At 33.9% G+C, this 15,168-nt stretch overlaps 1 protein-coding gene and 1 long non-coding RNA gene across 6 annotated transcripts in view; one reads left to right on the top strand and one right to left on the bottom strand.

Moving 5' to 3' along the window:
* Nucleotides 1–15,168, bottom strand: part of LOC111510052 (uncharacterized) — a 344,477-nt gene that overhangs the window by 221,796 nt on the left and 107,513 nt on the right. For all 4 annotated transcript variants that reach the window (XM_074175514.1, XM_074175512.1, XM_074175511.1 and 1 more), the window contains exons 2-3: nt 11,360–11,444; nt 9,105–9,410 (exon numbers count right to left, since the gene is read on the bottom strand). In XM_074175514.1, coding sequence (XP_074031615.1) covers nt 9,105–9,410; nt 11,360–11,444 — 391 coding nt within the window. The remainder of the gene's footprint in view (nt 1–9,104; nt 9,411–11,359; nt 11,445–15,168) is intronic.
* The window catches only part of LOC141482384 (uncharacterized), a 223,051-nt gene that overhangs the window by 200,458 nt on the left and 7,425 nt on the right, over nt 1–15,168 (top strand). The window lies entirely within an intron of this gene.

The following is a 15,168-nucleotide window of genomic DNA, read 5'->3' as shown; positions in this document are numbered from 1 at the left end:
ATATGCTATGCAAAAGTGAATTTTGAGAATGATTTAAAGAAAAAATTTCAATTATTCCAGTGCAGCGATTTATTATATTTAAAATTAATGTTTTGTCATCCAATATTGATGCATAAATATGGAAATAAAATCAAATTAAGAGCTATTCAAAATCATTACAATATTCAGACAACAATGAAATATGAATGAACAACCTTATATAATTTTCATATAATTTATTAAATACATTTTTAATGAAAGGTTGATGAAAGTATATGCATATATGGACGAAAAGTTTGTCAATCGGAAAGTTACTGTTCCTGAGATAAATTTTCCTGAATATCATTCTAATATAAGACGATAGTTCGTTAAAACAATGAATTTTCCAATTGCATCCGCAATTTATCTTGTAAAAAATTAATTATGATTAGTACTCGCTTTCATCCTTGATATAAATTTTCATATAAAATATGAATTGTATCATTTGAATGCCCAATATTCAAGAAACTGACTTTCACAAGGACATATTTTTTGTAGATAGTTTCAAAACAATAATAAAAAGAGGTTAAATTTTACATCGAATTAAAAATCACCATTCGAATTTCCGAAAACTTGAAAACTTTTCAAGGGTTGGTCTCCACTTTGAAATGAAGTTTTGGTAGAAACTTTCAGTAGGCTGAAATTCAACTTTCAACTATTTCACTAACAAAAAATTCACTTATTTTTTATTCAAGCTATTGATATACATCTTAGACTACCAAAAAATATAGGAAAACACAATAAAATCATTTTGAAAAACAAATTAATGAATCAATATCACTTCTCCACTGGGAGAAAAAGTACTGAATGTGGCATAAGACATATTTTAGTCATTTCACAAAATATCCATGGAGACTACCACAATAATATCGCTACCTGTAAGTACGAGTACATAATCCTGTAATTGGATTACCAATTAACATAACTAATCGGCAATTCGAACTATTAGAACCGAATTATCAACGCTTCGGTGATTTTATCGCTCTATTCATTCAGCAAATTATGGAAATAAGCTATATAGGGAACGGTGAACAAACAAGACGTAAATCGGTTTTTGTAATACTGCAGGAAAAGCTGCATACAAATAGAAAGTGTTACAGCAGGAAACTTGGTTTATGATGCGTAAAATCCACTCCGTGCACAGGTTGAAATAAAATCAGTTTTGGAGAACTACAAGTAGGTTAACAGCGAAGAGGATTTTTTGCAGTACAATTTCATAGAGTTCACAAGTCCACCTTCGATCCTTTCTGGGATTTGTTTCTCTCCCACAAAGAACCGACCAATTGAGTTTGTGGCAATGCTTGGATTCGTTTACAAGAGAAGAAACTTTGAATGGAAATGACAAACCGACGTGTTCGAAATGCAAGGAAAGGAGAAAATACACAAAGTCCCTATCAATCCACAAGTTTTCCCATATTTTAGTAATTCATTTAAAAAGATTTTCTCCAACGGCAACGAAAATATTAGAAGCAAATTGAATGATGTCATCGAATTTCCTCTAGAAGGATTGGATATGGACAATTTTGCAGCAGAAAATGAGGCTACTTGTTGTTATAATCATTATGCGCTTTTAAATCACAGTGGGACTACTTACAACGGGCATTATACAGCATACTGCAGACACCCATATACTGACGCATGGCACAAATACAACGATTCACACCTCTTACCAATTTCACCAAAATCGCTTGGGAGTGGAGAAGCATACATCTTCTTTTATAAAAAGGATGGAACAAAATCTGCACCTTTGAGATAACCGAGTTTCTTTGTACAATTATTTTTTTTTTGTCAAGTTCGAACCCAATTAGTTGGTCGAATGACTTTTTTGAATTACTCAAATGACAATAAAATCCTTCTATTTACAATTACAAACACAATCTTCAAATTCTAACCTAAAGTTCAATTAATCAAAATCAAAATAAATGATTTCTCAGAAGTAAAGAATATTACTGGAGTTTTTTCCCAACACCAAACCGTTATTTTAACATCTCACCAAGTGATCATCTTCAAAAAGAAGATCAGTTTGATCTCCCTCTTGAAGATGATCATTTGGTGATCGAAACACGTGTCGAGGTGATAAAATAACGGTTTCGTGTTAGGAAAAAACTCCAGTAATATTCATTACTACACCAAAGTTTCCAAACAGTGCATCACAAGTTCTCAGAAGTACTTGACGTCACAAGTCTTTAGTATAGTCAGTTGTCATGATTTGTCGTTATTCAAAAGTTGGTCAAATTTGACATATTTCAAACGGAGTTTGGAGACAATTTTTCGTCGAATCATTTTACAAATCTGTCAAAATATTGAATATTTCACTTCTCCAATTAACACTCACTCCGGGACCAAAATACTTTCATCCAGTTGACAACAGTGGGTGAATTGAAGAGGTGATTTCTGTCATTTCCATATGTTTATTACCACATACAAGTAACATCTGATGCTTCTGTGGTTTCTACGATGTTTATTCAACTGTATATATTACTTTAGTTATTTCTTTTTGTGATTTGAATCTAAATAAACATTATTATTATTATTATACTCAACATAACCTCAGTTTTTGATCGAATTTGCTTTGAGGATTTCCAATCGATTATAGGATGTTAAAAATAACTTTGTTTATCTGCTGTCTATTCTGTTGTTTATATATTTGGAGAAGAATTTGTCAAAGTTCAGGCGTATAGTCTCCCAGAGGTAGATGCATATTTGGAAAACATTTTGCAAACGCGATAATAGCCAATTAAAACAAACATACATGTGACTGATTATTTCTGGTGAGAACACATTTCTAAGGCCACCGACCGTTCTCCCATACCGCTTCGATATATATCTCATTAAAATCCATATTTAATCTGCGAATTCGAAGCCTGCAACCCTCCATGCATCCGGAAAAGCAATAGAATCTCCTTCATTGAATTATTCCACTCCGTGCATTCTTTACCGCTGTGAATTGGCTCGCTTGATGTTAACATCCCCGATTTTAATTAGATGCGAAGGGACTAAATTCGATAAAATTCAACTCTTGATGGCGTTGTATTTCCTATTAAGATTTCACAATGAGGCAGTAACGACGTTAGCTTCGATCGAAAGTCCGAGGAAAACACCGAAAAGAGTATTCTTCCGGATAGTGATTGAATTGCATTTTTAATTGGAATTTCGAGAAGACGGCAGCGAAGGAATTATTCAATGCAAGGGGGGTAATTTGATTATGGCGTTTCAAAGAGAACGAACAGAGAAAACACTGAATGAAAAATCGTTAAAAAAGCCAAGCTCTTCTTCATATGTGAACTAAATAGTCGGGAATTTGTCAAAAATGACAAATACAGTAGTATCTATAGATCAGATCAAAGTCCGTGGAAAGCAATCTAGCTTCTCTTTAGTTTTCATTCGAGTTAATCAATTTAATCATTTTATCAGTTCGAAGGAAATACTCCAAGAAAAATGAATTTTGTTTATTATATTACGATAATGTTTTCGACTTGCCAATTGATGATTTCCTGGTAGGCTTGCCTAATACCGGCACAAAGTTTATCTCCATTCCTGGGCTTAGTTTTATTGACATAGGTACACGTTACTTTTTATTACTCACGAAAAATAAAACTCAATAAGCGCAATATAGGGATACTTCAGAGGTCATACCTCAAAAGCACTGTTTTTCCCATCTGGACAATCATTGAATCGTGGATGAAATCACCATCTAGCTGCAAACAGAAGCAGATTTTCAATTTCATAACTGAAAAGTTGTCAGTTTGGTAAATGGCATAGAAATTACATTCACAACTTTCTCTAATATTTCATTTCCTCACAATGTGAAGCAACATCAAGCATTCATGTGTCTCAGTTTCCACAGGCTGTTATTCACGTTATTGAAAATTAACATAAACGACGCAATCTTTATCCAGAACATGATGGATTTGAAGAAAGGTAGTTTGGCCCCCACATTCAAGACGTTTTCCTCTCGGTAATAAAATAATCCAGATTCCCTTCGCAAGCACTCAGCAAAACGAGCTATGCATGCGATATTTATGGCCATCATTAGGAAGTAAAGCAAATGGAAGTTTACCGAGCTTGATAGCGTGTCTCTACCACGAAATGGAAGAAATGGAGAAAAATACCTAGATTTATACCGTAATGGCTGCCGAACGACACGAGACTCAAACGGGCAGAAAGATGATTTTAACATCTGTTAGTTCTCGATTCGTCGTTTTTTTCGTGTTTTCCGGATGAGTTATGGCGGCTCATCGGCGTTTTCGTGAGGTTTCGAATGTCTCATTCACGAACTGCAACTACAGAGAAGTTGCGTCGTAAAATTTCCGTTTTATTGAGGGCTATATTGTTGCATGGCGTCCCATAAAAATGTAGTAAATTTTTGGGATCTGATTTCGACCCGATAAAAATTCAATGGCGAGGGGGAGTATTAGAAATACGCAAGAAAAACAACTTTGAGATTCATTAGTCGTATGACCAGAGCTCCAGAGAGTAATATCGAATTTTGCTCGAACCCAGAGTTTTATTACACAACTTTCGATGATAGCCTAATGTCATGTAGTTGAATTTCACTGTTGGAAATTGAATTTGCCATGTAAAAATTATTATTTATGGTTCTAATCACATAAATACCTCCCTTATTCAGCAGATCTGATTCCGTTCGACCATCATGTCATTCTACGACTGTTTTATATTTGAAAAAAATTACACCTTCAAAGCATTGCAGAAAGAGAATTCGACGACAAAGAAAAATGCTTGAATAAGGGGCGTCCATAACAATGGAAATGGACGAGAAAAGTAATGCAATTCTTTCTTTTTTATATGATGGTAGTATTTCAACTGATAATATCTGCGAAGGACAGAAATGATTTAGTTTCTTTGTACTTCCTGCGCGAACCGATTGAAAGCCTTGATTTATTAATCTTTGCGTCCGACGAGACGCAAGAAATATCGTCTCAATTATCGAATAATACGTGTACGGACTGAGATATACCGATATATTCTGTGAAAAACAACGGAAATTGGTCTACAGGCGTACGGCGACTTTTTGTTGTCATTCTACTACATTTTTCCAGCTACTGCAAATTCAGTTTCTATTCCAAATGAGGTACTGGTGGTGTTGTGCCTCAGTGTTTCACCTATACTGGTGAAAATGATCACTCTAATATGAAAGCATGGTGGGCCTATAAAGGTTGTATAATATGTTGATGGAATTTTGTGTGCTCTTTGCTATAATATTCCACTAGAGTTGCCCAAAATAGTGCCCAAATGATATTTGTCATCATGACCAAAAAATGTAAAGAGTCAATTTTGAGTTTTCTAATTTTAATCATATTAATAAACTCTTTAACTGTCCAAAATTATGGATTCTTCTGATAAATAACGGTAGACAGGAGCCTATGCCACGAATGGACAGACGGACATCCAGATAGACAGTTAACACAAGAGACTGAAGTAGTTGAGTTTTTCACACTCGAATAGATGATAATAGAATATATTCATTTGACTACATTACAATGTTTGTTTGTAACATGTCATATTAAGAAAAAAAACCGCAGAATAATAATTGTTAAAATATTATTCCAAAATTTCACAATGAAATACAAGTACATTTGAAAAAATTGACAAACTAAGGAATTTCAAAACTAAAATAAAGAACTATATCCTGAAAAACAAGAAAATTTTCTATAAAATACAACGATAGTGAATAACATCCACCTTTTGCTGCTATCCCTGTCCTCTACAAATCGTCGAATATCTTTTAGAATTTTGGTAAAGATACGTGCACACATTGAATATACAGGTGTTTTGAAGTTCTGCTCTACATAAGAGTTAATTAACTTTCTTATTTTTCAATTTTTTATCTTATAAAACTTTGCCTGCCAAAATTTTCAAGATAATTTTATGTACAATACTAATAATAATAGTTTTTTTTGAAGCCCTGGATAGAACACACACACAGGCAATTGTGCCTAGGTATGTTTTACTCAGAGAGCAAATCTAACCCCATTTTGTAAAAAAAAATTGTAATTTTTTTTTGTACATACAATACTTGAATAAATTTAAAACTTGAAACTTATAACCTATAATGTAATATAATGTAATTTTTGAAAATAATATTAAAACAAGAAAGGACAGTTAAAAAACCATAGAAAATAAAATAAAATTGGAAACATTTAACGAGACGAATTTTATTCCCCACAAAGTCTTAAATGTTCAATGTATTCCTCTGTGGAATAAAAACAATGCGTCCAAAGTAAGTTTTTTATCCTTATTTAGAATAAATGTATACTTAACGATTTTAATTTCGACGGTAATATATTGTAGAGATAATAATTGAGTGAATTTTTCTTGGATTTGATTAGGCGGAACCTGTTTGATGTCAGGTTATCTGTTTGTCTGATAGGCCAGCTATGTATGTCCAATTGCTTGGTGAGGCATCGAGGAGTTTTTGTAAATCTCTGTTAGAACTTTAAAAATGTACAAACACGGTAATGGCATTTTTCTGTGCATAATAAAGAGAGGTTGGCAGTGTTCCAGATAGCTGACACAGGACAAGATCCTGACAACTTTTTTCTGTAAACGAAAAATTGAGAGAGAATTCGATAAACCATTCCAGAGAATAGTAGCGTAACTTATGTGTAACAATAACGGTCCTAATACTGACCACTGAGGAACACCACGTTCATTGTATTTGAAATCAGATAAGGTATTTCCAATACTTACCGCTTGGAGGCGGTTTTTCAAATAGGATTGTATCAGATTGAGTGGTAACCCCCTAATCCCGTAGATGTTTAATTTTTCAAGCAATATATCATGTGACACGCAATCAAATGCTTTGGAAAGGTCACACAAGGTGATAGCCGCTTGCATACCATCTTCCAATGTAGATGTTATGTCATTCACGACATTCATGACAGCGATAGTAGTAGAGCGATTTGAGCGAAAACCATATTGGTATATGATTATGTTGGAAATCGTAGGTAAAACAGAAAGTGTGAAATACAATGTTATTGTGTATCTTGGTTGGTTTCACTTCACGGTTTTTAAAATTCCAGAACTATCAGGCTTCCAAATAATGCTTAACTGTTCCACCAAATATTTATGATCAATAATAGACGGCATTCACAACGAGACATAACAAACAATCGCAAATAGCCCCAAGATACCAACAACTTTTAATAAGTTAATCGATCTATGTAACGAAAATACCCATTAGTTAATCGGACAAAGTAATATCTCCATTGTATCCGCCTTTTTTAGGGTTCATAAATTTCCGGGGATGGTTTCACTTTCATTAACTTTGGACTACTTCCGGAAAATTGAAATTTACGCCGAACAACTTTTTCCGGTAATAAATAAATTTCGGTCATGCGGGACCGTTCAATCTGAAGCGTCTAACCTAATTATTGAGGAGATAAAAATATGAATGAATAGTTCAAACAGATCTCAAAAAATGTTCCGAATTTAAAAAAGAAAGATATATTTGCATTTCCTCATTTCCTGATAGTTGTGATAAATGAAACATTTTTTTATTATTAATTTTGTAGTATTCTCACGATATATCACAAGATTCAATTCTTGCTTCACAAAACCGACATCCTCAACATAATGCCCTGATCAAAACAGTTTTCAATTATTACTCTTGTGATTTTCAACGAGAATAAACACCGGAGTTGTAGATTACGCAACAGAAAGAAATCAAGTTGAAAAACTTAAAATTCTTTATACACGGAGCCATTCAGTTGTTTCTTAGTTGATAAATTTGAAATTTGAAACGAAGAATTTGAAATTTGAAATCAAGAATTTCAGATAGAACCATGTATATTTTTCAAACCATTCTATGGAACATACATTTCATTTTCAAAATGACGAAGTAGGAGTATGGTAACAATTTGTCGTCATTTATGGAAATATTTTGAAAGAAATTGATATAGTGAAAAACAAAAGAGGAACCTTGCTCATGTTTCGAATGAACGAATATGGCGATACCATAGTTTAGTAACGCCATGTAAGGTCGTTTGCAAAAACATGAAAAACAAACTCTCGTACAAAAACTTCTTCTGAATCAATAAAACAAATGAAACTTCTCTACACTTACGCTAAATGGAAACTGTCAATTGATGACAATAAATATGTAGTAGTAGTATTTTTGGATTTCAAAAGAGCGTTCGAAACTATAGATATATCTATTTTGCTATCAAAATTAGAGTACTATGGAATAACTGGTAGAGTGTTGCTATGGTTCAGAAGTTATTTACTCAACAGACCTCAATGTACTAAAATAAACAACGTTCTATCAAGCCAAAAAGCAATTGATACCGGGGTCCCCCAAGGAAGTGTACTTGGCCCTGTTTTATTCATACTTTATTTGAATGACATAAATTTTATTAGTGAGTGTGAATTCCTCAACCTCTTTGCAGATGATGTTCTCATTGCAGCAAGCGATGCTAGAATTAGTAGACAATTAACTTTCCAATCTAATTTGACTGTTTATAAAACAATAATCATACCACACTTTGATTACTGTGCTACTTTGATATCATTACCAGACGGTAATTCTATCTCTACTCTACAAAAATTACAAAACAGAGGAATGCGCTTGTTATTAAAATGCCATAAATATACTCCTATATTATCAATGATTAATATTCTGAATTGGATGACAGTAAAAGGTAGATTACAATATTTTTCTATGATATTCATATTCAAAATAATCACTGGAAAAGCACCACATTACTTCAATGAGTTTATTATATATAACCATCAGATACACAAATACGATACAAGAGGAAGAAATGACTTGATTGTCCCACGAACTAACCTTGCAAGAACAATGAATTCTATTTTTTACAGAGGACACTTGGACTATAACAAGCTTCCAATTGAGTTGCCATCATTCTTCTCTCTAATAATCTCTTCATCATCTACTACTGCTATGTTTTACCCAATATATTCCATTATATGGGGTCTTATATATTTCATTTTTTTGTAATTCTGTTTAATAACTGATATATTTGTATAATATTCATGTATATTAGGATATCTATTTCAAATAAATCTATTTCTATTTCTAAAACGCAACACCTAGAGCCACCTACCTGCACTTCTCTGAATCCCATCTCGTCCTCGTCCTCCGTCTGTAATCCTCTCGTAACGGTAATCCTTCCACCGCGCTGGTGCTGCGCCGCCGTCGCCGCTACGGCGGGATCCGGAGGCGGCGGTACGGGCGCGCCCTCTGACTCCTGCCGGATGAACTGAATGCGACCCGCCTCGACGCAGATATTGGGCGCCAGAGGGTAGCACGAGTTGTGGGACGGCGGCGGCGTGGGCGGTCGATCGCCGATCGGCGGGGGCGGTTTTTCGTAACAGATGATCGTCTGGCGGGTGTCGAGTACCGGGTGGACCTGGAAAACGGAGGAAATGGGTCAGTGGGTTGAGCAATAATCGGGTATATGCCAACTCATAACCAAATAATCATCTACTCGGGCAAGCCAATTCATAACCAGTCACACACACACACACACCCCTTTAGAAAAATAATTCAATTGATTTAAAAAAACCACTAAAATTTACGAAAAGTTGCAAATCGAACTTTGTGGAGTTTTGGGTGATGAGTTGGCCTGCTTATGTTAATGAGAATTAAGACTGATGACAATGACATGTGAATTATAGACATCGGCAAAAATATATTCTTTAGTTATTACATATTTTCCACAGGAAACCTTAGTATTTCCATTAACGACATTTATTATGTTTAAACTAAAGCTTCAAGGCAGGAGTTGATATATTCTTATGTAGAGATAATGATCTACATAGCATACAAGACGAAGAGCACCTCAAGTGGACATTCAACATCGACAAGGACAAGAAATCGGGTGTCTACAAGCTAGAATGTGACTCGTGCTCAACAACTTATATTGGGAGAACATCTGAAAATTTCAAAACCAGAATCTCAGAACAAAAAAGAAGTATGAATTGAAGGGGCTATATTTTTATATATAAAAATATATTTTATATATTAAAATATAACCCCTTCAATTCAAATAAGATTCCTCTTGGCTGGGATTGAATTTAATAGGTGAATGAATGGCATTACGATGTCATCGATGACATAAGCAGATCAAGCTTATTCCGTGACATTGAAAATCGTAATTCATGAATGAAGTGTGTGTATTTTCTATAATGTTATACAATTTGGTACTGAAGAGCCTTGAGGCAAGTGTCTTAAGGCGAAACATCGATGTATACCAGTGAGGATAACAGTGTTCTATGTAAGTGCAATTTTTACCATTCATTTAAAGTAGAACTCATGTGAATGATATCTGATTTTTATTCCACAACGAATGTTCGAAATACAAACTGAGTAGAGAAAAGTATCTTCTGTATAATTCAGTGTTCATATAGGTAGTTGTTTCGAAAGAATTTTTTTCTTTCGTGTAATTCAATGTTTATATGAAAGTAGCTGTTTCAGGAGGACTTTCTTTCAGTTTTGTGTCTGAAAGTTACTTCTTTGCATGATCTACACATCCATGTATAGAGTTACTTATTTTCAAATTGATTACTTCCTTCCTTTCTTTGGAAGATTCCTTACCCTTTTTTTGTATCAAGATGGAGTAGTAGAAAGCCAAAACCTTTCTTTCCCCAAAAAAACAAAAGAAGTTTTTAATTGAGAAAAACCAATTCAACTTATACATGCCACCTGTTAGATAACAACTACGACTTCAACATAAAACTACGATGTACTACATACGGAAAATAAAGGACGAAAATTCAACCTGTAGAATCCCTGGAATCAATGAATTTTTTTATTGAACGACCAAAAACAGTTAATCTCTCATAGTTTTTACCTGCTTTGTACCTGATGGTTACCTGTTCTTAAAACTACCTGTTCACCAAATATTATGCAAACGCTAACAAAAAAAAAAAGAAATGGCAGAAGTGGGCGATTCAAAAAAGTATCTGAACAATTTATTTGAAATTGAAATATGGCACCCTGGACATCAAAAAAATATATATAAAAAAAATACATGAAAAGTCTACCGTATTTGCAAACAAAACGCCAGACAAAAAACCTACTGAAAAGCTATTGACCTCGGCCAGGAAACCTAAAAATTGATTTTAACACAGGTATCTGACCGTGAAAGTTGGCAGTCATTGAACTCTTCGACTGTAATTCTCAAACTGAAATCAATCCACAGTTTTTCACTTCTGGATTCCAAGACAATAAAACTGGTTCTAATTTTTAACGGAATGAAAATTAAAAATTTTGATTTTCAATATTATATTCATAAAATATATTGATTGTTGAAGTTGATGTTTGTGGTATAAAACTAACACAATAATAAAAACTTACCTGATGTGATCGTAACTGGGCCTTATCTCTGTCGCCGTCGAGAGAATTGGTTTCTCCACCGGGAATTCTGGACCCAGCGTTGGACCTGAAAAAAAAAGTTGGTTAGCTTTGATCTACTTTCAGAAGAGGAAGCACAGAATCAAGTTTTTTTTGAAAATTATATAAAATACTAACAGAATAAACAATTTTTCTACCGATGGGCTAAAGCACACTCATTCACGTCTTTTTGATTACCAAAAAATGTTTTATTCTGATCCATTCAATTTATTATTACTGATAAAATTGAAATAAAGGACACTGTCCCCGTATTTTTTTATCGTGAAAATGAAATAAACAAAATGAATTCAGCTTTGTATACACTTACATTCATCTCAGAAGTGAAAGGTATGTGTATTTAGGTATGAAAGTACCCCGAATTTTCAAGATGATAAACAGAACGATATGAGACCAGTATTTCGGTAATCAAAATTCCTCCAGGTTCCAGGACCGGTTTCCAAATTCATAAGCGATATACATTCCAAGATGCAAAATAACTCACGATAAAAACACCGTGGAAGAGATGACGATATGCAACACGGGATAAAATTTCACGAGGCGGCACTTTTGATGTGTCAGATTACCGAACTGAGAACGAAATTCAACGGGATCCAGTTAAGTACAAAGCTCTCGGCACGCACAGTGGTCGGATCATAAAATAACCTGAAAATTACCAGAAAATTGAATTGAGATTGCCGTTTCGGAATTATGACTAGTGGATATTTTATAATCTTTTTCACCGACACAAAATTACTGCAGATCAACTTGCATACATAAATAGTCTGCAAACAGCAATGAATGTTGAAAAAATTGAATACTGTATTTTGTATATTCATCAAATATGGGCCAAGTCTCTAATCCAGTGTTCTCCCTTTTGAACTAAAAACACTTTAGTTCCTACGAATTAAATCTTCTTTTTCTCTATTATATCCATAAAATATTGATTTTTTTCTCAATAATTGAAAAATAAATATTTAGAAATGAAATTTTGACACATTCCCCTTTCCCAACGTTCTTACACAGTGGGATTTGGTAAAGGTCTGCCGGAAAACAACTATATCCCCGGCGGATGCCACGATGGATTTTGAATTTTATCCGAGAGATATTTATGTAATACTTTGGATTGCTGCCTGTTTTTCAGTTATTTTTTCATCAGTGCTTCTAAAACGTATAGGGTCAGGCTTCTTTTGGCAATAGATTCAACGTTTTAAGTGATTTGTAAGGCTGACCTCATCAAAAAAGTTTAGGAGAGTTGACATCTTGATAATTTATAGGAAATGAAAGACCTCACAAAAATATTAGTCATTTAAGAACTTGGGCTATCACGGTCGAAGATAACAAAATCCGGGCTGGTAGGTCTTGGTCGAACAAAACTGGAAGTGCGAAGTTTCGTCTGCTATTGGCAGACATTATCAGTGGTATATGCGTGGACTGACTCATACTTTGCCAAAAAATCTAATATTTTCAACGTGTTTTGATATAAGACACAGAGAAAATTAGAATTTCAATAATTATCACAACAGACTCTGCATAACCTAGCAACGATTAATGTATATTTTCTGAAGCTAAACAAAAGTAGATACTTTCTCATGTGGTCTGCCACCAGCGTACCGTAATGATATGAACATATAGATTGAAGTCTCGATTGCATTATATATCATACGCAAGTTTGCATGTAATAGCAATCATTACAGGCTTCCATAAATAATAATCAATTTTCAAATCATAGCTCTTGTCGAGGAAATAAGACGTGTACGCGTACGTGATAACTTTCCATAAACGGATTCATTTTTGCAAAATGGAATGATAGAGATGAAAAATTACTGAAAGCAACGAAGTTGGAGATAATAAATCATGCACGCCATGTCAGTTTCAATCATGATTTTATAATGGATTCTCAGCGAATTTATAGTACGAGGAAATATGAGACAGGTATATTACGGCCAATTGATCTTTACACTTGCATAATTTTTCAATATACCCAGTTAACCCTGTAAATGGTTTTCTAACTGTTGTGCAATGAATGCCATTATTATTATTATTATTATGAATTTACGCATCCAAAATGGGCCCACAGAGTAATCAATATTAATGGCTTTTATTTTTGAAATTCACTAAAAAGTAACTCCATGTTACGATTTATTTCATATTCCAAATCCGACATTTGGTAATTTGAATATGCAAAACATTAGACAGACTCTTTCACAAAAATTTGTAATCACGATATGAAATTTACTTACTATGAAATGTGAAATGGTCGCCGTTATTTTTTTATACGTACCTAACTCAAAAGTTTATAAATGGTTTTTTCTCCCAATCTTAACGTTTTAAGCTTTTTACCTCGGAAAAAATTAAAATATTGTTGTCTTGAAAACCTCAAGAAGAGAAATGTATTTATTATTGTTCTGCTTCTGTCAGTTGCTCATGAGATATTTTTCAATTTATGGAAAGTATAGATATAACATAAGAAAAAAATAAAAATTGTAATAAATATCTTCATACATGCGTGGATATGGACACCTTTTTAGTTCACCTTGGAAAAATACTCATTTATGACAAATACTTTGAATTTATTACACCCATATAAAGTTTTCCATTACAATTTTAATTTATTTCAGATGTGGAAGGTGAAAATCCCACAAAAAAGTCGATAAAAAGTCCATGATTTCCTCCACAAAAAAAGAACTTTGTTTAACGAATGGGTATAATTTGAAAGTAAAATCAGCAGGGTAATTTTATCAAAAAGCAACAAGAGAGGATTAGTAAATTAATGATTTCAGTTACCAATTGTACTCTATTATACATGCTGTAAGCGAAAATAAATAGTATCGTTATTATTATTAAAAATATTTGATTAAGTCATAAATTGTCAATATCTGCATCTCTTGATAAAATCTCTTCTCCTGTTACACCTCACAGTTCGATTGTATCGGGTTTGTTCGTAGCCCCTGGAATTCTAATCATTATCTAACACTCGCAGCAACTGTTCTATTACGCAATAATGATAATTCCGCGATTAATTAGTGCGGGACGGCGAGACAAAGACCCGTTCGATGGGCGGAACTAGAAAAAATGGCTATAGCCGTGGAAACAAGACAAATACATGTCTATTATCGAGGTAGCTAGCTTCAAAACTCTTCATATGTTCAAACATTCAATGAATCTAGAACATTTCAAAGTTGAGCTTCGATTCCGGAATGCATAAGTTTATTGCCTACAAAGCTGTTATGTTCCCTTGAAACTGAAAACATTTACATCAATTAACATTTAATCAAGATCATAGTTGAAAGCAAGGAATATTCACGAAATCAATTCATAGAAAGGTTACATTTCAAAAAAAATCCTGTCATTCGTTGAGATTTGCCTATAGAAACACCTAGAGTATTCGGATCCCCAATCTTCACACACTTTCGATTCGAACACTATTAAACAGTTGATCCAAAGTGAATCGACCATAAAAAATCTTTTTTGTAAAGTTTTCAAGTTCAAAATCTAAATTAGGTTCGTATTCTCTGTACTTTCAATAACCCCGGAAAATATCCCTGTCACAATTTTCTGCAGTCATTAAAATTCACACTCTTTGGTCTACACGTTGCCAATTTGACATCGTTGACCGGACTAAAAAATGCACATGCACTCGCCTACAGCGAACTCTGTCGGCAGGCAGGTGCGCGCCGTGTCATTTGCACGCCGACTCGCCTTGTAGCAGGCCAAGACAAAGCGACGACTGCATTCCGTTCGGCCTGCAAAAGATAATCAGGCAGAAAAAAGAA

Source organism: Leptinotarsa decemlineata, unplaced genomic scaffold, assembly GCF_025532065.1.
Source record: "Leptinotarsa decemlineata unplaced genomic scaffold, Ldec_3_MD MMD2_tig00001064_RagTag_RagTag, whole genome shotgun sequence".
Lineage (NCBI taxonomy): Eukaryota > Metazoa > Arthropoda > Insecta > Coleoptera > Chrysomelidae > Leptinotarsa > Leptinotarsa decemlineata.
Note: the sequence above shows the minus strand (reverse complement) of the source record. Positions and strands in the feature narration are given on the sequence as shown.